Source organism: Giraffa tippelskirchi, chromosome 2 (assembly GCF_054371585.1).
Source record: "Giraffa tippelskirchi isolate mGirTip1 chromosome 2, T2T-mGirTip1v1.2.pri, whole genome shotgun sequence".
Classification (NCBI taxonomy): Eukaryota; Metazoa; Chordata; class Mammalia; order Artiodactyla; family Giraffidae; genus Giraffa; species Giraffa tippelskirchi.
Genome location: NC_137276.1, coordinates 84,551,939 through 84,576,988, shown reverse-complemented (window position 1 = coordinate 84,576,988; position 25,050 = coordinate 84,551,939). Strand labels below are relative to the sequence as shown.

The following is a 25,050-nucleotide window of genomic DNA, read 5'->3' as shown; positions in this document are numbered from 1 at the left end:
ATTGACATCTTGAAACAGCCCCTCTTGGGGACTTAATAGAGTTGTTCCTATAAAAACCTAATATGTGACATAGTGTATGAGGGGACTCACCACCTCTCCCTCTATTTTAAAGATTTGGCTACATCAGGAGAGATTACATCCAGAATCTTGTAGACAAAATTTGGTAAGGGGATAGTGCAGAAAGTTTCTGCTCTCATTATTTATGAGATTCACCCACGGTGTCTCATCAGCAGTAGTCTGTTCCTTCTAATTGGCTGTGAAGGAGCTGTCTATCAAAGACAACTATCTTATAATTTTAAAAAAATATTTTGATAAGATAGTCAGATATCAGGGTTTATTTTGCCATCCTATGTCCTTGTTTCATGCAAGTGAGTCCATAAGCTTCACCAGAGTTCCAGAAAACATATGCAAGTATGTGGCAAGTGTGTGTGTGTGTGTGTCAGAGAGAGAGAGAGGAAGAGTGTGAGAGAGAGACTGGTTAATCAATTCCAAGAGTTCACATGAAACCCAGCTCCAGAAAGGCCCAGTAGACTTCTGTAACTGCAATAATCGAAATAAGTATCTAAATTAACAAAGATACATACACGCAAAAATATTCCATGCGAAAAGAGAAGGGAGAACAAGGTGTACTAGCCTTGGGTAGATGAGTCAACTCCTCTACTTGTTAAGACATGTTGGATCATTTTCACAAACCAGGCTGGGCCAAGTTCTTTAAACCTAGGCTGTTGTTAATCCTCCTCTCATCTCAGAGAAGTGAAATGAGAAAAACTCAGGCTGTGCTACAACAAAATGTCCTGATAAAATGCTCAAAGTAGAGTTTTTTCAATACTTTCATTTTTAAAATGAACAACAACAAAAAAGGTATATGTTTGATATTTATTAGAAAAATCTCATTTAGTAGCTAGACTAAGTAGATACCATATGCTTACGTTTCCCAAACACAGAGTGGGAATTACGGCTTCCCTGTAATATTTTTAGCCTGTGGTTACTGCTGTCTCACCTGGCCCATCCCTCTACTTAATTGCAGGCACAATTCTTCTCCAGTATTTACCATGGAGTGACTCCTCTGTTCACCCACAAGAACAATGGTTTTCTCATACACTTGGGGAGTGTCCTTTAAAGACTGTGGACTGCTCCCCAAATTTTAGGACTGAATCTTTCTTTTCTCTTTTGTTTTCTTTCTGAAAGTGATATGTGTTTATGGAAGACATTTCAGTAAGTATAGATAAGCAAAATGAATCAAAACAAAAGTCACCGAGAATCTGATCCAAAATACTTTTTAGTATGTATACATATATACTATAAATATAAATATGCATAATATTTTACTGTGCTGACTATGTTTTATCAAATCAGTTCCTTGTTGTCAGACACTAAGGCTCTTGTCAGTTTTCTAGGTATAAATATTCCCAAAATTATCCCTGGAAACTGAACATCTTTGATGATCCTCTTGAATTTCTAAAAGCAAAAATATTGGGTTAAAAACGATGGGCAGACTTTCCAGATTGTCACCTTTCTGAAAAATTGCACCAAGTCCCATACCCGTTCCCACTAGCATTAAGTGTCAGAGAAAACATAATCGAAGAGCTCTCACACACCTACAAAAACCAAATTGTAGTGAAGGTACATCCCATCAATTTCCTTAGATTTCAGTTCAAGAGGTTTCCTTGATGCAAGTGTTTGCTCGTAAATTTGGTAACAACAGTGAAATGATCTTCAGAGGAAACCATCTAACCTTGAAGCCACATGTGCTATTCAGGTGACTCAGTTTCTACAGAAATTTTTGTTTTCATGTTGCCAGATGATAATAAGCTGTTTCAGTACGTTTCCTGGGGGAATTCCCAGCCAAACTGAGGGGTTTAGAATATGACAGATGCAGAATATGAGCTATGAATAGAAATAAACTAGGGTAGAAGGGAATTTGTGTAAGCTATTTCCTCTGGACAATTTCTGTTAAAGGATCTACAAGCTAGGAGAAACTTTGACTCACTCAAATCTGGGCTCTGATGGGGATGACTAAAGGGTCACTTTTGTTGTTCAGTTGCCAAGTAGCGTCCGACTCTTCGAGACCCCATGGATGGTAGCATGCCAGGATTCCCTGTCCCTTACCATCTCCCAGAGTTTGCCCCAAGTTCCCAAGTTCATGTCCGTTGAACTGTAATGCCATCCAACCATCTCATCCTCTGTTGCCCTCTTCTCCTCTACCTTCAGTCTTTTGCAGCATCAGAGTCTTTTCCAATGAGTTTCATTTTCCAGTGAGACCCTTTGCCAAAGGGTCACAGGAGCCTGCCAAAGCCCCCTTTGGTGGGGAAAAGTCCGAGTTCTAGAGACAAGACTCCAGCATCTGGGCAGCGACAGCAGAGAAAGAGGAGGGGGCCAAGGAAAAGAGTGGGTTTTCATGTTAAACTGACCTGGATTTAAGCATAGTTTCTTCACTTGCAAAATGTGGCTTGGGGCAGACTGGTCAACCTCTCTGATCTTCGACTCTATAAAGTGGAGACATGCGCCACCTCAGAGTTCTGTTAAGAGATTTCAGTGAAATAACACGTGTAGAAACTAAGTAGACTAATGAACACATTGAAGGAACTCAGCTGAGCTGCTATTATTACTATCATGATTAATAATCATTATTGTCATTTCCTTTGAGGATAGATTTAGGGGGAAAAAGTGCTTAATCAGTGGATCATTTTGCCTCTTTTTTGGATCCTCTGTTGCAGGGGTTCTTTTTTTAAAGTATTTATTTATCTTTTTCAGTTGGAGTATAATTGCTTTATAAATCTGTTTTACACATGGTAGTTTATATATGTCAATGCTACTTTCTCAATTTGTCCTACTTTCTCCTTCCCCTTCTGTGTCCACATGTTCATTCTCTATGTCTGTATCTCTATTCCTGTCTTGCAAATAGGATCATCTTACCACTTTTTAAGATTTCATATACATATGTTAATATATGATACTTGTTTTTCTCTTTCTGTTGCATGAGTTCTTATGTGTGTGCATGCTAAGTCGCTTCAATCATGTCCAACTCTTTGCGACCCTATGTGCTGTAACCTGTCAGTTTCCTCTGTCCAAGGGATTCTCCAAGCAAGAATACTGGAGTGGGTTGCCATGCTCTCCTCCAGGGGAATCTTCCTAACCCAGTGATCGAACCTGTGTCTCTTATGTCTGCGGGTTCTTTACTGCTAGTGTCACCTGGGTAACCTAGTGTCTAAGGACTCCTAAGAGGCCCATAGATTGCTATCTGTGGTGAGGGAAGTTGTTAAACTTGGATGGAAAAAAATTTTATCATTGTTTTTATTAACCTCTAGTGAAAATTTAATATTAATATATCTTTTATTGTGACTGCATGGAAGAAGTCACAGCAGAATCAGGATACTGACTACTTTGAACAACAATACAAAACTACACATCTTTTTGTATCACATCAAAATTGTTGGATATATCTCAAAATATCATTTCAACTGGAATTGTATTTCAAAAGTACGGTAGTTCTGGGACTTCCCTGGTAGTCCAGTGGCTAAGAATCCATGCTCCCAATGTGGGTGACCCAGGTTTGCTCCCTCATCAGGGAACTAGGTCCCACATGTTTCAACTAAGGGTTTATATGTCACAACTAAAAATCCTACATGCCAGTACTAAAGATCCTACATGCCGAAATGAAGACCCCATGCAGCCAAATAAACAAATAAAAAGAAGTGCAGTAGTTCTTAGAGACCCCCTCTTTAGCCCACTGCTAGATCACACTTGATTATTGCTTTCCTGTCTACAGGTGCTGGAGCTGCCTTTCAAGACAACTATCTTATGATTTTAAAAATTGTTTTGTTAAAATAGTCAATATCTGGGTTGACTTTCTCATCCTATGTCTTTGTTTTTTGCATTTTAAACAGTATTCTTCAAATGAGTCCATAACCTTCACTAGACAGCCTGAAAGACCAAGGCACAAGAAAGATTAGAACCCTTCAGGCAGGAGACCTTGGTCTCAGGAGGAGCTCTGCTGTCTAACAGCCAGTGAGGCTTCTTTATTAACTAACTAGTTAGTCTGTTGCCTAGGCCAGTAAACACCAAATGCAGACAGTTTCTGTATACAGTTCCCAGTAGGGCAGGGGACTCTGTCACTTGAAAGAACCTAACAATATAACAGATGCAAGATGTCAAAAGAGAAAATGTCTGTTACCTTCCGGAGGAGCCTGCTGTCTGGAGCACTCAAGGCAAAGGAAAGTTGCCTGATGAGGTGGATGGCCCAAAGGCATGGATAGCAGAGGAATATAGAAAAGGAGAAAGAGGATGAAGAAGAGAAAGTGATCAAAGTGATCAAAGTGATCAAAGCCCCTAGCAATGGAGGCCGTACAATCTGCAGACTGAAAAAAAAAGGAAGAAAAAAGGAGGAACATGAAATAAAGGGCGATGAAACCAAACAACAAAATGGTAGTGAATACTTTATTTGTTGTATTGAAACAAGTAAATTTGGGGGTATTTCCACATGGTCCTCCCCGCCCCTCCTTCCCCATATTCCCATGATGATCAACTGCTTTATTCCATTTCCCATCTTTCTTCTTGTCCATGCCTTTCTCCTTTTACATCCATGATCCTCAGTCTTGTCTTGGAAGGCCAAAAAGATTTCCACGTGTCAGAAAAATTCAGAATTTGGTAGTCCTTTTAATAACTCACTGCTTTGCCTATTTTGACTCATTCATTTAGATTCAAGTATTCTCAATCTGCCCCCCAACCCCCAACCTGGGGAATTACATGTCTCTTTCATAACATGAATCAGTTCAAAAGGCCCCTTGTTAGAGGTTTGCATACAAATGGGAAACACCATATAAACAGTGAAAAAATATATCTTTTCAGGTTGTTGGATTTTCTCCTTAATGGTCTTAAAAAAAACAACTAGAAATCTTTCATTTAATAAATGCATGTACATATAAATATATAGAATAGTAACTGGAATGTGATATTTATCCTTGTAATGTTTCTCAAAAACATGATTTCAGCCAGAGTGTATCTCAGGTAGGCTGAGAACTGTCAGTCTGTTAAATTAACTCCAGAGTGTGGTTTATTTTCTTACTCTTAAAAAAAAAAACAGAACTTCTCTGCTAAGTTCAAACATCGATATCCGGAGAAGATGCCAGTCTTTATACACACTTATAAACGTAGAACATGTGGTGTATGATACACTAGTACACAGTTTTACAAATTAATACAAGTAAAATATATAAATTACAGTGACATTGAGGAAGATTTCGGGTTTGTCTTGGGGTAATTCTTCTAGCAGTCATATTGCTGTAAAGAAAATGAAATAAGTATCAGGTTCTGATCAGGCTAAACAAACAATGATGACATTTCGGTGCTTTAAATCTGTTTTAAGCAAACATAAAGCAGACCAGTCTCAGCTTCAGCAGAGGTTGGGCCAAAAACAATAAGAGCTTAGACAATGCTCACAAAATGTTTCCTAAACAAACCGGACCATTGTCCTTCCCAAGTAAAAGCTGAAGAAAGAGGCCATGGAAAGTGCAGGTTACAAGGCCTGGTTGGCTTTTATATGCTCAGGGTGAGTTTTTAACCTCAAGGATTTAAGAGATAATGTCATGGGAGTTTTACATTGATGACAACTCAATGTGGGCAACTTTTGAATTAAATGCTACATACAGAGTTGACCAGTCTATACTAAAAACCTTGCTCTTTGAAACTGTCTTTTGTCTTGCAAACAAACATAACAGATCTGACCTGCAGGGTCGGGAAAGAAGCCACCCCTATAGCGACTGGGAAACCCAGTAGGACTCTTGGCTCCCTTAACCCAGAAACGAGTGTCATTCTGCCAAACCACTGCAGCAATTTTAGTCACTGACACATTATATTGTTGTTTAATCACTAAGTAGTATTTGACCCTTTGCGACCCCAGGGACTGTAGCCCGCCAGGCTCCTCTGTCCATGGGATTCTCCAGGCAAGAATAGAAGAAAGTGAAGTCACTCAGTCGTGTCCGACTCTTTGCGACCCCATGGACTGTAGCCTACCAGGCTTCTCCGTCCATGGGATTTTCCAGGCAAGAATACTAGAGTGGGTTGCCATTTGCTTCTCCAAGAATAGCAGAGTGGGTTACCATTTCCTTCTCCTGGGGATCTTTCTGAGCCAGGGATCCTGCTTTGGCAGGTGGATACCTGTCCCTAAAATGCACCAGTGCTGAAGTACAATGGGGTCTCACCCAATTTAAACTCTTGCCTTGTAGGAAACTCAAGGCTAAAGATAGGTTATATTATAGTAATCCCAAGAGCCTTCTTTGCCTCTGCCCAACCAAATTGCCTGGAAACAATTCCATATTGAAAGTTTTCCACTTTGCTGTTTTCTCGGAAATTTGGCAGGCTCCCAAAGCAATTATTAATCTTGCTGTATTTGCCTGATAAGGACATCTAGATTTTTATTTTAACTTCCCCTCAAAAATTATAGAAAGTTTCCATCTATTTACAGCAAAGATCTTCATGATAGCCATGGGATTTTCATTTTTTATTAGGTTTTGTCTTACTTTCAAAGAAAGTTAGGAAACCTTGAACCAGAGAAGTAAATGGTTAGGAAAATACAAATTAAATAAGTTTCAGTTTTCCTAATCCTGCTTTACAGAACAAGATGTAAAACAACCCTCCCCTTCCCCCAAATTTGACCAAAGCTGGACTTCCATCAGTTCAGTAATATATGTTTTTTTAGGAAAATATAGAAACAAGAACTTTCCCCGCTACTAACAAATGCATATTTCTTTTCCAAATCACATCCCCAGGAAACAAGCACTTCCTGGTTTTCTTTCACAGTGAAAGGTTTTTAATAAGCTGCTATTCAAAGGCTACTAGTGATTCTCTATGCTTAGCTATTTGGGCATTTTTGTGACTCCTTATTAGGAAGGAACTGTAGAAAACCCAACAGAACAGCAAGTCCTGCATACAGGTTAAGAGCAGGAGCTGTGGCATTTGAAGCCTGTTGCTTCCTGACTAGGTGATCTTAGAAACATTGCTTAATCTCTGTATCATAGGCTCTTCTGGAATAGGGGTTTAACGCGATGCCTAGGGCAATGGGTGATAGCAGTTACTTGTGTATACTAGTTGGGAATGTGAGAGCAGGCAGAGAGAGGACATTTCTTTTGTGTCTCTGCAGCCAGAGCAGGGGTAGCGAAAGGGGGAGTGGGTTAGATCCTGAAGAAGCACCTTGTCTATGGGTGACATTGTCTTATTTACACAGAGCCAACTACAAAGAACCAAGATAACCCAGTAACTGTGACTCTCAAGGAAGCTTACCATTGAGAGCAAAACCCAATAGGGGAAGGGATAGTTAGGGAGTATGGGATCGATATGTACATACTGTTATATTTAAAATGGATAACCAACAAGGTCCTACTGTATAGCACAAGGAACTCTGCTCAGTGTTATATGGCAACCTGGGTGGGAGGGGAGTTTGGCGGAGAATAGATACATGTATATGTATGACTGAGTCCCTTTGCTGTCCACCTGAAACCATCACAACACTGTAAATTGGCTCTACCCCCAGTATAAAATAAAAAGTTAAAGAAAAAACCCACTGCTGCAAATGCTTTTCCACAAAAATGGAATAAACACTAGTAGATTGAAAACAATGGTGCATTTTTACACAGGTTCTTACCTGTTGGCGAGAGGAACAATAACCACAGACACCTCCAAGCATTCCGTTTATTACTTGAATGAGACACAAGATGAATTCAATCCCACCAAGTGCCAAGAGGATCGAAAACAGAGAGACATTCCATTCCACTATATGCTTGGGTTCGATGCATTGGGACCATGTGGAGCTATCCAGAAGGTAACTGTGGATAAAAAGAGAAACTTCTGACACACAGCCACACCCAGTGGGATGTTTCATAAACATACTTCTCATGCCATGTTTTTTTCATTTAGGAAAAAAAAAAGATTAATTCAATGCCTTATATCAGATGCTTCCAATCCAAGTCTTTCCACAGAATAAGGAATTTTAGTCCAGATCTTGTTGCAATAATAGATAGAAAATTCAGCAAAAATTGTTGAGCACTCAGTGTGAGTTAGACATCTAGACAAGTCAAGTCTAGGGATAGAATAGCCTGAACTCTGTCCTGGAAAAGCATTTCTTAAGAGAAGAAATGATAGGCAATCTCAATGCAACCAGTACCCTGATAAGGTAAACTAAGTGTCAAAGGGTCACAGAGAAAGGACACATAACTTAGGCAAGGGAGAAGAGTTGCTTATGTATCTAGTCCACAAGTCTGAGCTCCATGAAAGTAGGAACTAAAACTATTCATCCTTGTCTATTCAACCCCTAGACCAGTATCTGGCCCATAGTAAGTATTCAACACATTGGAAAAGGAACTGAATGACAAATAGCAATCTGAAGTCATTTTGTGAAATGTTAGCTAACCATTTGCTGTTGTTGTTTAGTCGCTAAGTTGTGTCCAGCTCTTTTTCAACCCCATGGACTGTAACCCGCCAGGCTCCTCTGTCCATGGGATTCTCCAGGCAAGAATACTGGAGTGGGTTGCCATTTTCTTCTCCAGGGGATCCAACCCACATCTCCTGCATTGTAGGCAGATTCTTTACCACTGAGCCACCAGGGAAGCCTCAGCAAACCATACTGGAGTCATTATCTGAATATATATATTCTTAATAAAATAGGATTCAATCATATGAGGAAATCTAGGATTGACTTAATTCCATTGAGAGATCTGGAATAATTCTTTCCTTGTAATGTCTTCCTACCACAACAGAACAAAGGGACTGGGGATTAGAGACCTCATTTTGGAATGGTTAGTGGAGCCAATCAGAAATTCAATATGACTGATGGAATTATGATTGATTATGAAAAAAATTCTGTTCTTCTGACCCTGTATTTAACAAAAATCCATAATTTCAGGACACAATGGAAAAAAATTCTTTGGCTCCACTTGGCTATTAAACAACTAACCTCAGTTTGTTATTTCCCATACTGAAATCTCTGAAGAAGTTGAAATGAGGAATGACACAGAAACTGGAGATTTCTTGCAGAAGTTGATAGGATCCATGAGAGGGGAGATAAAATAATCAGCTATCAACTTTCTTGTAAGTTTATAGCTGATGAATCACCTCTCCTTGGATGAATCATAATGTTTTTAGAGGTAGGTTTGTGTGGTAGATCACATGTTTTTTAATACAGGAGTAACCAGTTTCTACTAGTACATTCAATATATTCAGAACAAAGCATGAAAAGTGTGATCTGAAAAATCATGATCAATAATTTTGAATACCAAAATTTCAAATTCCAGTGAGCACTGTTTTCCTTCAGAGGCTACCATTGGGCTGTACCTGTTGCAAGGTGTAATACGATGGCAGTGCTCATTCTGTCAGTTTTTGTGACAAATATTTTACATATAGTAACTTACTAATCTTCCTGACAACTGCCATTGGTTTTATTTTACAGATAAAATAACTGAGACGCAGAGAGCTCAGTTCACCTTCTCCTAGTTACTGAGACAGTAAATACAGAGCTAGAATTGAACTCAGGATCTATCTAATTTCGTATTCATGATCTTGAGATATCACTCCATGCCACAAAATTCATGAGAGACAAACATTCTTGAAAGTATACGGGCAATTCAAATTCATGATTCATATTATTTTCACTCATGAATCTCATGACTAAACCTTTCAAAATTCAGTAGATCATTCATTTATCATTATGTACATCTATTTCTGTCAGCTATTTCTGTCCTTTTCTCAATAATAGATAAGAAATACAGTATCAGCATAAACCAGTGGAGCCACTTGGATTTTCCCAATGTTAAAGTCATGAATAAGAGCTGTCTTATACAGTCTGACCACTTTGAATAAAGGGTGTATTATACATAATTGCTATGTTATATGTGAGTGTGTGTGTGCTGGTAGTATGATTGACCCTGGGCTTTGGTTAAATGCATATGGTTTTCACCAGTGCTATATAGGATTCCATAAAACTTTCTTATAAAATAGTAGAATCAGACAATTGCTGTGGTATAGTATACACACTATACACGCACAGACTCTATACCTAGGCTGCCTGAGTTCAAATCCTGACTGTCACATCTTAGTAATGTGACTTTGGATAAGTTACTTGATCTCCCTGGACCTCCATACCCTCATCTGTAAAATGGGAGCAATAGTGGAAGTCCACTCACATGTCATCAAGAGGACTGAGCCAGTGAATCCATTAAAAAGCTTCTCTGGGTCAGAGACTGGGAATCCATCCTCTGATACCCATTGCCTGAATTGTCCCCGAGTCAGTGAGAATAAATCTGGCAAGAGGATAGATGAACGAATGGTTGATGCTTTTTTAATCTGATGGGTTTACCACTATACACACATGGTGGATAAGAATTTGCAGCCTTATAGGGTACCATCACTTACTCTCCCTCTGTGTTGGCAAAGGTATAGTTCCACTGGCCACTGGCATCCATGCATCTTGGTCCTTCCTCTAAGCCCAGCGCAGCCACAATGACACAGTAGCCAGAGCCTGCCATTCCAATGAGTGCAGCCAGTATAGAAGACAGCATCTAGGGAAGGGAGGACCACCAGAAGTGAGGCACAGAACATCACAGCTATCCCTTAGGGACCATTTCTCCACCAGAGCGGGAAGACCTACCGCGCATCTTTTGCCACAGTTTTCATGGCCACAGCAGCCGCAGCAGTCTTCCTGGTCCAGCCCAATGAAGGTGAATGCTGGCAGGAACATCTGGTTAGAAAGCATGCAAATTGAAATCATTGACTTTCCCCTGATCCGTAAGGGTCAATCAATCTAAGCATCTTTTGGTAAAACATTTTTCTTTCTGATATTGCTGAATGTCTTTGGGTTAGGCTGACCAAATATCTCAGAGAACATAAACTCTGAGGAGAAGAGAAAAACCTTCAAAGTGTAATATCTGATTATTTTTATGTAGTGTGTCACGTTAGGTAGGGTCAGGATGTAGCATGGGAGGGGTGAAATAATAACCCATAAATGTGTTAATTCCATAAGAGTTCATAACATAGTTCCAGATGCAAACTGTTTTGAAAATATTAAACCCTGTCTTTAAATCTGTTGGTTGGTTGGTTGGTTTACCCTTGTAAAGCATGGAAGATAACAACAAAACTTTTAGAGAATAACTAAAATTTTTTTATAAACAAGAGAGAGGAAAACTCAGTAAAGGTGCACTGCTTCATTGAAGACACCATTGCACGGTTGTAACATCACAATAAAGCTCTTAAAATGAGTTTGAAATCCTTTGAGTTCAAGATCAAAAGAAGTTTAAACAAGCAAGGTATTGTATTAAAGACAAATGATTATGAAATTAACTATACCTCAATGAAACAAAACAAGACAAAAACTGACCTGAGAACTAGTGGGAGAAAGAAAAACAAGTGATTATGTTAGCATGATAGTAATGCTTAAATCCAAAGCAGATTTGCCATACCAGAGTTAGTGTATTAAGTTTAAATATCCTTTATTTGACTAAGAAAACTATTCTGTATGGTATTAGCAGTTTCATAAAACTTCTCTTCAAAATTCACAATCCCAGCATTTCAAAGTGGCAAACCCAAGTTTGTCCACATTCTTTCCAGGCTATGGTCGAAGCTAATACTTTCAGCTCCCAGGTTGGCAGGCAAATTCCTCTCACTTCACTTAAAAACAAACCTTGGAAAAAACAACACATTCCACTATTAGCTTCAGACCGTGGTTTGCTGCTAACCGAAAGATTTTCCCTAAACGCCACACCCCAGGCTTACATAAAGGAGAAAATTTATAGCCCTTTCTAAATAGCAGCACTCTCACAATTCATTATTTTTCGCTGTCACAGATGCTTGAGAACAGCAAAGAATTTGTATCCAAAACTCTGTTGATTTAGACAGAACTATAGGACTCCTCCCCGTTTCCCAGAGCGGATGTGAAATGAGTACCGGCTCCAGGACTAGAAACTCTAGAGGTTCTCAAATCTGATTGAAAAGCTAGTCTCTGTTTCTAGCTGTAAAGTAAGAGAATTTAGCAAAAAGGTAGTTGAAATGGGATTTTGTAAACCAACCTCTAGTAAAATGAATACCCTATACCTATCTCAACGTTCCTTGATAAGTTTTCAAAATAAGAATGAACAAAAATCCTGGATTTGGAAACATACATGCCTTATAGAAAACTTTTCATGAAAACATCTCATCTAACAGGAAAGAATTTTTTTTTCAAGGCTGTAATGATTTCCGAACGACTTACCAGCAAGCCCCCTCCCAGGATACCGGAGAAGAACCACACAAAGCGGCTGAGATGGTTATCAGAAGCATACTTGGTTTCCCCATTAGGAAAGTAAAGCAAAATATTAGCCACAATACAGAGGGTGGCGAGCCACACCAGCGAATGTCCGATGCATCGCGCGCATCTTCCGTAACACATGGTGATGGAGTTGATTTTCCCCCCCTTTACTCGTCGGCTTGGCTCGGTGACGGCCCTGATCAGATGAGAGCGTGCCCCGTCTGCGGGAGAAAGCAAAAACAGTTCTCAGCCCATTCCTGCAACCTCTTAAATACTCTGAGTTCTTAGTCACCACCGGTGGATGAGGTACTTGGTTTTCATTGGTCCCGATTGCAGGCTCGGGGTGGGGGGCGGAGAGAATGTCCTGCCCTCCAAATGAAATCCCTGGGACACGAAACCGGGGGCAGGACCTGAGAAACAGCCTCTGTTATAGGCAAGAGAGAAGATGATTAATCCTCCACAGGAATTCACTGTGTAACTCCTTCACAGGATTAAAAAAAAATCCACAGGAAAGTCTAATTCAACTTTCCAGTAAATGCCAAGCGTCCACCTTGTGACAGCCCTGGGGGAGGCTGCGAGTCTGCTCCACGCAGCCCTCTGGACGGCTTCCAGGCTGAGGGCTTTGTGTTCACGGCCACCTCTGCGCTGATTTAATCTGAGACCTGAAGCGGTCTCCGGAGTTGTAAGCTCCCGTCCCTGACTGTAACAGGGTGTAGGAGCCAGATTCACAGATTGAAGGAGGCTGTGGGAAAATGACAGGGCTGCCTTCTTTCCTCTGCCTCTGGTGTGCTCAGCAGGACCGCGCCTACTGTCCAGCCTTCCTGGACATCTGCCTCCAAAACAAATCTGGCAACAACACAAAGGTGGCATTAGTCAACACAAGGGACTCAGACACCTTTTTATTCCTGAGTATTGCTGTCAGGCAGAGCGATGCCAGCATGGGCCAAGGGAGACCTAAAGCCTGGGAAAAGAATTTTAAAAAAAGAAGAAGAAAGAAAGAAAGAAAAACAAAGGAACAGAAGAGAAAGGGACTTGGCAAGCGGAGTGGGGAAGCAAGATTGAGAGAGTCTGGGGTTACTGAGAGAAATGTACCCAGTTGAAGAGGGCACAGGGCAAGTGGTGGTCTGCCAGCCAGATCCCAAGATGAGCTTTTGCAGCCCTGAAAGCATGTTAGACTAACTTTCTGGTCTGATTATCTTACAGAAGGAGGGACTGGATTCTGAATAAGTCTAGCTGTTGAATAGCAGGTGGCACTGGCCAGGTAGGTAAGGGGAGGACTGATTGGCTAAGTGGGGCCGGGACTGGAGGGATGCCATCACCAGGACAAAATAGCGAATACAAAATAGAGGCCAAAGGCCAAGATGAGGGTTTGTTAGTTCAAAAGAGGAAAGTGAGGAACTTCCCTGGGGGTCCAGTGGCTAAGACTCCATGTTCCCAATGTAGGGGGCCTCGGTTCAATCCCTGGTCAGGGAATTGGATCCCACATGCTGCAACCAAAGATCCTTCATGTTGCAGCTAAGACCTGGTACAGCCAAATAAATAATTTTTTTTAAATAAAAAAAAGGAAGGTGAACCCAGCTGATGAATCTAGAAGCTCAGGCTGAGGCCAGGGTTTAAAGGATTTGGACCAGATCTAGAGGGCAGAACACATGTCAAAATTGAGGAGCCAGCTGGTGTTAATGACATAGGATCCAGACGGGAGAAGGATCCAAGAGGAAGCATGGCCTGAGCATACTAGAAAGGGTGAATATTCAGATTGGCCTAAGAAATAGATGGATGGAAAACCAAGTGCAGACAGGGAAGCCCAGAATCACCCACCTGCTCAGGAATAGGGAGGCAGGTCTTTATAAGACCATCACAGGACTTCCCTGGTGGTCCAGGGCTAAAGAATCCACCTTCCAATGCAGAAGATGCAGGTTTGAGCTCCAGTCGGGGAACTAAGATACCATATGTTGTGGGGCAATGAAGCCTGCGGGATGGCTAGAGAAGCCTGCATGCCACAACGAAAACCCAGCACAGCCAAATTAAATTAAATAAATGAATAAAGCAGAAGGAGCATTAAAAAAAAAAAAAAGAACATCACTCCATCACCACCATGTATCCAACAACCAGGCATGGATGCCCTCTGTCATGGCTCTAGGTCCTATTGGGGATGAATTCCACAGGGGTCAGAATATGGGGTGGTAGTACAGGTGAGTGACTGGGTCCTTTGCTGAGGCATCATCGTTCTAACTCTCCACTCTGCAGATCTATCCCATCTGTGGCCACAAAGGAGGTGAGCGATCCTTAGATAACTTTGCCTCCATGTGCTTGGATTCCCTTCCTCCTTCTCCCCCAACCCCTACAGTCAGCAGAGCAAGGAGAGGAGAGCAGGGGGCTTGGAAAGAGAAAATCTGGGGTGACAACCCAACTCTGCTCTCTGCCAGCTTTGAGGATCAGACGAGAGTCACTTATACTCCTGGGATTCTGTGTTTCCTGTGCTCTAAGATAAAGGGCAGAACTCAACTGGTGGTTCTTAAGTTTTTGAGTCTTGTAATGATAAGACCTCTCCCCAGAAAAAGAAATATACATTTATGTAAACACACACATTTTTCACAAAGGGTTGCAAAGAGTCAGACATGACTGAGTGACTAACACACACACATTTTTCACTCCATTCCTGGGGATTCCTGCCCCACGTTTCTCAAGATGTAGCCTGTTCAGAGATCACCTGCATGTCAGACACATATTCCGGTCCCTTGATGGACATACTGAACAGTAATTTATCAGTGTGAGGGTCAAAGGACCGATGCTGAAGTTGAAGTTCCAATTCTTTGGCCACCTGGTGCAAAGAGCCAACTTGTTGAAAAAGACCCTGATGCTGGGAAAAATTGAGAACAGGAGGAGAAGGGGGCGACAGAGGATGAGATGGTTGGATGGCATCACCGACTCAACAGACATGAGTTTGAGTAAACTCCGGGAGATGGTGAAAGACAGGGAAGCCTGATGTGCTGCAATCCATGGGGTTCAAAGAGTCCACAACTTAGCAACTGAATAACAACAAGGGTTGGGGCCAGTCATCTGCATGTTTTACAAACATTTCAAGTGGAACTTATGTTCACTCCATAAGATTTGAGGATCACTGCTCCGGTCCATAGCCCAGGTTAAGTATCATTTGTGTTAAATGTTAACCTGTGTCGGGAAGAACCCATGGAGGAGGGCATGGCAACCCACACCAGTATTTTTGCCTGGAGAATGCCATCCACAGAGAAGCCTGGCGGGCTACAGTCCATGGGTCACAGAGAGTCAGACATGACTGAACAACAATACTTTTTTTTTTTTTTAAGGCCACTGTCACCTCCAACGGCTTCTCAGCTCTACCAGACAGTGCCTTTATGAATTGTGGGGACATGTCACAATTCATTATAGGCACTTTCAGGCTCAAGCTGACAAAGTTATCTTGTAATATGGAGTCCCTTTCCCTTGCCCACCCTCTGTTTCTATCCCCCTGTGGGTAACCTAAAGCAGGGTCTTTTCTGGTTTGGATTTTTGGTTTAAGACCAGATATGGTTTTTTGACCATTCCTTCAACTACTTGGCTCTGGTCCCAGCCAGACATTGCCCAAGAGATGACCCTGGCCTTCCTCCTGGCTGTGAACTCTCAGCTTCCTGTACAGAACTGCTATCGTCATGGGTTTCTTTCCACTCTCCAACCCCTATCCATAGCTCTCCCACCACCACTGCCTTCCTGTCTTCCTTGTTCTGAGCCTTATCTTCTTTTGGAGCTTCAAGCTGTAGGATTCTGCTCATACATCGCCTCAAAGAGGCCAGATGTATGCATATATCACATACGCCTGTTCTGTTGTCACCCTTGAAATTATTCTATGTATTCACTTGTTTCCTTTTCTGTTTCTTCCCCTCTCGTCCCCTCTGACTGTGAAACCCCTTCTGCCTTGTCCACTATTGCTTCCCCGGTGCCTGGTGCACAGTAGGTGCTCCATAAATTTTTACTGCAAGCTGAATGAATAAAGTAATGAACCAGTGATCTCTCAAGCCTATTCTTAGCAGGCTGGTGCTCCAGTCCCTCCACCCTCAACTCTGTTTTGCCTCCCTTTGAGCACACAGTCTCACTCCAGAGTTTTAGAGTCCGCGGTACTGCTCCTTGAGCCTGCCATTGCCTGGCTATTTGATTTGGGGTGAGTTATCAACAATTCAGTGCCTCATCTTCTGTCATTCATTCGTTCACCAGAGTTTATTGAGCTATTACTATGTCTTCTAAGTGCTGGGGATGTGGCAATAAACAAAACTTCCTGCTCTTAAGGAGAGTGCAATCTATCAGAAGGAGAGACACAAATTTAAAAAATAGTGCTTAAAAAAATGTATTGTGTTCTGGTGATGAGTGCAGGCAAGGGGAATGACTGGGTGAGGAAGAGGGCCTCTGAGACTGGTTAATAAGAGAACCTACATCACAGAGTTGCCATATGTGAAGTGAGTCAATGTGTTTAAGGCACAAAGCACCTGGCATTTAACAACCACTCCATAAATGTTACTTATTATTACTCTTCTCATGCATGCACTCTCCTGGGCAGGATGTCTTTACTCCATTTATGATTCATTATATTTCCGTCCCTGGGATTCCATCACTCCAGTATATACTAGATCCCTTTATTATTTTTTGTGACTAATTTTTAAATACTAGAGTTCCCATAGTAATTAAAAGCTCACTTTTATCTCCCTCATTCCCTCAGGAATCAACTCCATCCCATGAATACCTTTGGAAAGAGTGTTTCTTTACTGCACTACAAGGACTGCCGGTGTCCAAACACTGGAACTGGTTCTCAACCTCACGTCTTATGTACTGCCAGAAAGGCCCTGTTCTGCATCCTGCCCCGGTCCATCCCCCTCAGCTTTGTTCCCTAGACAAAGCTAGTGAAGTCATCACTTTTCCGTGACACCTCCCATCACATCCCTGCCTGCCTCCCAGACCGGCTCATCACTCCTACTTTGTCCTTGAACACACCCCCATTGAGTACCAATCAGACCACAGTACACTAATGCACATTGTCACCAGCCTGCCTAGCTTCACTGGGGTCCCAGAGAGCAGGCTATCTTTTCTTCTTTGAGGGCACAACAGCTAGCACAGTCAGGTATTTAGTTGGGTCCCAATAAAGATTTGCTGAATTTTGTTCAAGTACACAGACAAGTTGCATACACTCAGTTCTAAGATGATTTGCTTTTAAGCAATGCCCAAAGGTCATATGAAAAGTTGGGCAAAATTGGCATTTGTTATATTTAAACTTCTCAAATTTCTTTTTTGCCCGTCATGCACATGAGCAGTTGTCATGTGCCTCTTACAGTGAGCTCTCCTAACCATTTGATGTGTGTAATGTGCCTTCAAGAATAATTCCAGGGAAAATGGCTTTTGATTATATCAAGATAATAGCAATGGAAGCATAGGTTGTAATGTTGGAAGAAGTCTCGATAGAGTGAATGGTTCAACTTCCACCCTGTCACCGAATCTTTATGGTCATTTTATAATTAAATCCACAAAGGTTAAATTTTATAATTAAATCCACAAGATTCTTCCCAATGTCATCCAACTAGTGGGCAATAGAAAGGAGTTATGTTTAAGAGCTAATGTCAGTGGTCTGTGATTCTATGTGGTTATGGGATTCTAAGAGGAAGATTTGAACTCAGATCTTTTACCTCTTGGTTGCTTTCTGCCACATGTATTTTGCCTTTCTTGTTGGGAAAGCACTGGTTTCTCACTCATTTGATACTTGAGAAACATAGCCATTCATACATAGTAACCATACTCAGAGTTGTTTTATTTCTGAGGGTTTTGCCTCCCCTGCCACTTTTTTTTTTTTAATATTTATTTATTTGACCTGCTCTGGGTCTTAGTTGCAGCATGTGGGATATTTGATCTTCATTGCAGCATGTGGGATCTTTAGTTGCAGTATGTGGAAGCTAGTTCCCTGGGTTAGGGGTCAAACCTAGAATCTCTGCATTGGGAGCACAGAGTCTTAGCCACTGCACCACCAGGGAAGTCTCTAGAGCTTTTTTGATAATGAGTAACAGAAGCCAGTTCCAGCTTCTTTAACTAAAGGGACATCAGTTGTGAATTCAAAGGTAGGGATGCAGCTAGGATGATGAAACTATGGACAAGGAGAACCAAACCAAATCCAGAATGTCCTTCTTACTCTCCATCTTATGTCTTTGACTCTTCTGTTTATAAGTTTATTCTTTGTAATGAAAGAAAAGAATTTTTTTCTCTGTCACATGAAAAAGTATGGCTACTGACAATGCACAAGTTTACATTTTTTCCTCTGTTCAAGATACCTCTCCCAACCCCAGGTTCTAAGGGAAGGGAGCAGCTGCATTGGACAAGACTGGACTGGGACACGTGCCCACGGCTGGAGGGCCTGAATAATGTGGCTGCCAGGAGCCATCTCTGCAATCATGTTGATGGAGGAGCAGGCATCCTCAGGAAAAGGTGAGCATTGGAGCAGGTGGAGAAGCCAGGAGCTGTTCTCTACTTGAAACTGTAATCAGGGTATACAACCACAATAAGAGGAAGGCAGAGAGAGGGAGCAGTGGTAAGCCATCTTGGACGAGGATGTGGAGAAAAGGGAACCTTTGTACCCTGATGGGATTATAAACTATGGAAAACTGTATGGCAGTCCCTCAAAAAATTAAAAGTGGAATTACTATATGATCCAACAATTCCACTCCTAGGTATATATCTGAAGAAAATGAAAACACTAATTAAAAAAGATCCATGCACCCCATGTTTATAGCAGCATTATTTAAAATTGCCAAGATATGGAAGCAGTCTAAGTGTTCATCAATAGATGAATGGATAAAGATGTATTCACACACACACAGACACACATGTATACATATGTATATATATATATATATGTGTATATATATATGAATATAACTCAGCCGTAAAAAAGAGTGAAATTCTGCCATTTTCAATGATGTGGATGGACCTAGAGAGTAATATACTTGGTGAAAAAAGTCAAACAGAAAGACAAATACTCTATGTTATCACTGTGGAAATCTAAATATAAAACAAATGGAAATGCAAGCAAAAAAAAATAAGCTTCTTGGCCCAGGATTAAACTAGAATTTACCTTTACCCTCATCCATTTCCTCCTCAATACCTCTTGCTCATCTGGTAGTTTTAGTTCAACATCTCACAGCCATCATCTTACCCCCTTATTGAGCCAGGGAATCTCCTTGGCCTCACAGACATTTTCAGATAAGACACCTCCTGGGATGCCTCATCCATGTTCTGAAGTCCAAGATGTGGATCTGGCTCTTCCTTCTTGGAGGCTGGCTGCTCCGAAGAGGGATGAGTGAGCCGAAGGTTCAGAGCATGCCTGTGAAACCAGAGCACAAAAACTTTTAGGGAAAAGGGCTCTTGTTTTCTGATTTGAGTGTCATTTCTTGTGGTTTGTAATAGAGCCTGCCATGTGAGATGGTAAGGGACTTCAAAGACCATCTGGGTCTCAATGGGCTGTGGGTATCTAAAACCAAACACTCTGATTTAGCCCAAAGAGAACAAGGACTCTCTTAAGGTGGGGCCAGAACTCTGCATTGTAAGAAAGCTCCCCAAGTGATTCTAACGCACAGCCCGAGTTTAAATCCACTGATGCAAGCAACCCAACTTTCTAGTCATTTTAGAAATGAGGCCATCGAGATCCGGAAGGTTTAATTTCAGTTCAGAAGAAAAGCCATAGATAATTAAAACAAAAACAAACCCTAAACAGTGAAAAGTGATGAATTCATCTGTTTGTACATGAATGAATTCGTTTTGCACCTGGTCAACAGGCGGTTCCCTTTGTGGGTTTTTTTTTCTTCCCCAGATCCCAGTTGCCTTTGGGGAGGATGACAGAAACTATTATCCAGTTACTGTGCATTAGAGGAAGGAGGGAGGGACAATTAAATATCACATAGACATATGCCCACCTTCTCAGGCTGTAATTGAACTTTACAGCAGTCAGTAGGGAGCTAAGTCCAGGGGAAGGACTGAGACTCATGAGGGTTGCTATGCAGCCTGAGGTCACAAGGCTGGTGAGTGACACACTCTGGACTCCTCCTACTCAGGAGTTTATGACTCAGACATTCATGCTCTTTCCTCCACATGCTTGGCTTTTTTCTATTATTTCACCACACCCTTTCCAGTGAAAAATGTTGACCAGATTTAAGAGCTTTTTACTTGGCGTTTCTGAATAACATAATTCCCAGACATTAATTGTTTGGGTTCTACTTGAATTAAATAAATGATTTTAAAGTTCACTTGGAAGGGGAATAAATTAGGAGTATGGGATTAACAGATACATACTACTATATATAAAATAGTTAAACAATAAGGATTATAGCACAGGGAACTATATCCGGTATCTTTTAAGAACCTATAATGGAAAAGAATTTTTAAAAAGAATATAGCTATATACATATATACATGAGTGTGTGTTAAGTTATTTCAGTCGTAGCCGACTCTTTGTGAACCCATGGACTGTAGCCCATCAGACTCCTCTGTCCACGGGATTCTCCAGGCAAGAGTACTGGAGTGGGTTGCCATGCCCTCCTCCAGGGGATCTTCCCAACCCAGGGATCAAACCCACATCTCTTATGTCTCCTACATTGGCAGGTGGGTTCTATATCACTAGAGCCACCTGGGAAACCCATATACATATATATGTATAGCTAAATCACTTTGCTATACATTTGAAACTAATCCAACATTGTAAATCAATTAGACCTTAATTTAAAAATAAATAAAATTTTAAAATTAAGTTAACTTGGTGTTTTCAAATGAGAGGACTTTCCACCAATGTGGATTCATTGGGCAGAACCCCGGTGGACAGCATAGAATGAAGGTTACAGCCAGTATTTCATGAACTTGGCTTTGTTTATCAACAATCAAGGTATGTGGACCATTAATAGTTTAAAATTAGTGGTGCACATATCATGAAGAAGGCAGAAAAGTAGAAGCAGTGACAGATTTTATTTTCTTGTACTCCAAAACCTCTGTGAACAACGAAATTAAAAGATACTTGCTCCTTGGAAGGAAACCTGTGACAAACCTCAACGATGTATTAAAGGCAAAGACATCACCTTGCTGACAAAGGTCCATATAGTCAAAGCCATGGTTTTTCCAGTAGTCATGTATGGATGTGAGAGTTAGACCGTAAAGAAGGCTGAGCACCAAAGAATTGATGCTTTTGAACTGTAGTGCTGGAGGTGACTCTTAGGAGTCCCTTGGACTGCAAGGAGATCAAGCTAATCAATCCTAAAGGAAATCAACCCTGAATATTCACTGGAAGGACAGATGCTGAAGCTGAAGCTCTAATACTTTGGCCACTTGATGTCAAAGAGCTGACTCACTGGAAAAGACCCTTATGCTGGGAAAGATTTAAGGAAAAAGGAGAAGAGGGTGGCATAGGATGAGATGGTTAGATAACATCATCTACTCAATGGACATGAATTTCAGCAACCTCCAGGAGACCGTGAATGACCCGAAAGCCTGGCATGCTGCAGTTCATGAGGTCGTAAAGTTGGATACGACTTAGCTACTTAACAGCAATAACAGTAGTTAAAAATAAGAATAATTTATTTATTTTTCTAGATTCAATATAGGAGAGAAGTAATAAAACCTGTTTTCATTTCCTTAACCCTGGTCTAACGTGTAAAGGATTTCCCCACTGGCCCTTTGAGCTTATATTAAAAAAAAAATTACATATTTGCCTTTCACTTTTCCAGAAAGGTTGGGGTGGAACTCTCTCCCCTCCTTTCCTGTCATTTAACATTCAGCCCAGTGGGGCTTCTGTCAGGTAGCAATAGAAGACCACACAAGAGAAGCCAAGGGAGAGGTTGGCTCTGAGCTGATTTTTAGGCATCACTTTCCAGGGGTCCCTGATGATAGCAGAGCTTGTAAGTGTGTGTCGTTGAACTCTGAATTAAAAACACTCCTCCTGTTGTTCAGTTTTTAGTCATTTTTGCGACTTCAGCACTCTCTGAGACAGACTGGAGCATAAATAAGAGGCAATGTGAACTTTCTCCAAGTAACTTTTCCAAGTTGGTGAGTTAATCCTCCACCTAACCCTCACAGCCTTCACTCTCAGTCAAACTGGTTTTGAAGCTGTCAGTCAGTCAAATGCCAGCATGGCACAATTCCCACTGATACTCAATGAGCTGAAAACTTGGGTTACTGTTGATTTTGCCCTAGGGAATTTTACTCAGAACAACAATACAGAAATACAGAAGGGGGATAAGTTAAGACTTGGTGTGTGTGTGTGTGTGTGTATGAGAGAGAGAGACAGACAGACTCAAAGAAACCTGACAGACTTCACTGGATCCAAAGCTCAGTTCTGGCCAAAGTGAATGCTGACCTTACTTTCTAACTCCCTGTTCATAGTCTCCATCTGGCCCAGTGCAGGAGAACTGAAGTCTGAGTTAGCACTACCCCAGCATCTAGTACAAACACCACGCCTCAGGTTTCCTCCCCAGAAAGGGAGCTGAGATTCTAAATTAGCTGAATCACCTAGTAACAACTCCCTTCATTGTCTTACGTTACAAAAACGCAGTCACGTACCACGGGAACCCTGCTGGGAAATTCATTCCATTTTCAAGTTAAACCGTTAGCCTGACCTATTTCAAATGACTAAAAGATTCTTTATAGAGTCATGGTTTTTCAACAAGGCCTTCACAGTGATTCAGAAATTACTTTTTCAGATTTAAACGGTGAAGAGAACTTGAGTAAGAATTGCAAAGCGACTGAAATACCAAATTGAAAGATAAAAATCATCCAGAATAGTTCTTTTTTTAAGATTAAAAAAAAATTTTTTTTTTGATGTGGACCATTTTTAATGTATTTATTAAATTTGTCATGATATTGCTTCTGTTGTTTATGTTTTGTTTTTTGGGCATGAAGCATGTGGAATTTTAGTTTCATGACCAAGGATTGAACCTGTAAAGTCCTGCACTGAAAGGTGAAGTCTTAACCCTTGGACCATCAGGGAAGTCCCCCTCATCTAGAGTATTTTTAATGCATTTGCTCCTTGCCTAATAAAAACCAAATAAGCTCCTTTGTGAGAGCCTTCAAGATAGCTGACTCTCCAAGTAATTAAATCAGGAATTTGGGCTAGAGATGCCAGTTGTCAAGAAGACGTTATTAAAAGCTGGCTCAGGATGTGGGATTCCTGCTCTCCTTGCATCTGCCTTTGCAGAAGTGGTCTGGCTGTTCTCCTCCCCCTCATGAGAACACAGGGGTGCATGATTACAGGACCTTGTCTTTCTTGACTGCCTCCTCCTCCAATTCCCTGACTGTCTTCTCAATGGTCTTGGTGTCTTCTGTGATGACTAGATGTTTTTAAGAATCAGTCTCAAGCACAGGTTTGGCATGAGGTTTGTGTGAGCTCCTTTCTGACTTTTTTTTTTTAAACAAAGGAGGAAGAACATGTATGCAAATAAGTGGAAAGTATTTTTTCTTTGAATCATATATATGACATTTCATAGGTGGTCTTCTAGCTTCTTCTAGCAGTAAACAATCCACCTGCAATCAGAAGACCAGGGTTTGATCTTGTGTCAGGAAGATTTCATGCAGAAGGGGATGGCAACCCACTCCAGTATTCTTACTTGGAGAATTCCATGGACAGAGGAGCCTGGTAGGCTTACAGTTCGTGGGGTTGCAAAGAGTCAGACGTGACTGAGTGACTAACACACACACTTCTAGCTTCTTACTATGTAGTAAAACCAATTTGAAAGTTATGGTGTTTCTCAGCATCAGGTCTGACAACTGTCAGTGAAGAGAGGAGCCTCAAAACCATCTATGCAAACCATAACAATGGACGCTTGTACCCCTGCCCCCCTTTCCCACACAACAACGGGCAGAAGTTTGGGGAGCTGAAGGCAGCGGCCTGCCCTTCTACAGGACACGCAGACACTGACCATGATAACTTGTCCCTGATGGGAACACTCCTACACAAAGATTGCTGTGGATCTGAAGTGGCCTTTGAGACACCGCCCCCCCAGTGCTGGAATGGAAAGAGGACCTCACTGACCCCCAGACACAGACAGCAGCAGGGCTCTTCGTGGCCACAGTGGCTTCAAAAGGCACTGGATCAAATTGGAAGATACAGGTTCAGAGAATTCCCCTCTAGAGAAGAAATCAAAAACATGATAAATATGAAGGGAAAGCAAAAAGTTATGAAAAGTACCTTTATAAAAAATTTTAAATCTTGTTTAGTGAACACAGAGGATAGGAAAAAATAATATTAAAAGTGCATAAAACCAGAAAAAAAAATGTTATACTGGGGGACTTCCCCAGTGGTGAAGTGGATAAGAATTCTCATGACAATGGAGGGGACACAGGTTCAATTTCTGGTCTGGGAAGATTTCACATGCAGCAGAGCAACTAAGCTCGTTCCCCACGACTGCTGAGCCCGTGTGCTGCAAGTAACTGAAGCCTGTGCACCTAGAGCCTATGCTCTGCGCCAGGAGTAGGAACCGCAATAAGAAGCTCACGAACCTCAACAAAGAGTAGCCGACAATAACCGCAACTAGAGAACGCCCGCTCTCAGCAACCAAGACCCAGCACAGCTAAAATAAATATAAATAAATAAATAAAATGTATGGTGGGGAATTCTTAAAGAAAAAGATTTACATAAGAGGATGAAGATCCCTGACAAATTCACTTTTTATTTATTTTCTAAAAAGGATGTTCAGTTCAGTTCAGTCGCTCAGTCGTGTCCAACTCTTTGTGACTCCATGAATCGCAGCACACCAAGC

The 25,050-nt window shown here is 41.3% G+C and overlaps 1 protein-coding gene across 2 annotated transcripts; it reads right to left on the bottom strand.

The window, feature by feature from the left end:
- Positions 1-4,423: 4,423 nt before the first annotated feature.
- On the bottom strand, positions 4,424-20,255 carry TM4SF1 (transmembrane 4 L six family member 1). 2 transcript variants are annotated; one of them, XM_081573909.1, is made up of 7 exons: positions 20,227-20,255; positions 19,389-19,637; positions 12,233-12,489; positions 10,637-10,726; positions 10,402-10,547; positions 7,640-7,820; positions 4,424-5,280 (listed from the first exon to the last, which is right to left on the bottom strand). In XM_081573909.1, the coding sequence occupies exons 2-7, from the start codon at positions 19,402-19,404 to the stop codon at positions 5,266-5,268; spliced, it is 705 nt and encodes a 234-aa protein (XP_081430035.1). In that variant the 5' UTR covers positions 19,405-19,637; positions 20,227-20,255; the 3' UTR covers positions 4,424-5,265. The 2 variants fall into 2 exon arrangements, with proteins under 2 accessions (XP_081430035.1, XP_081430036.1); XM_081573910.1 differs by having other exon boundaries at positions 19,470-19,637.
- Between the last annotated feature and the right edge of the window lie 4,795 nt (positions 20,256-25,050).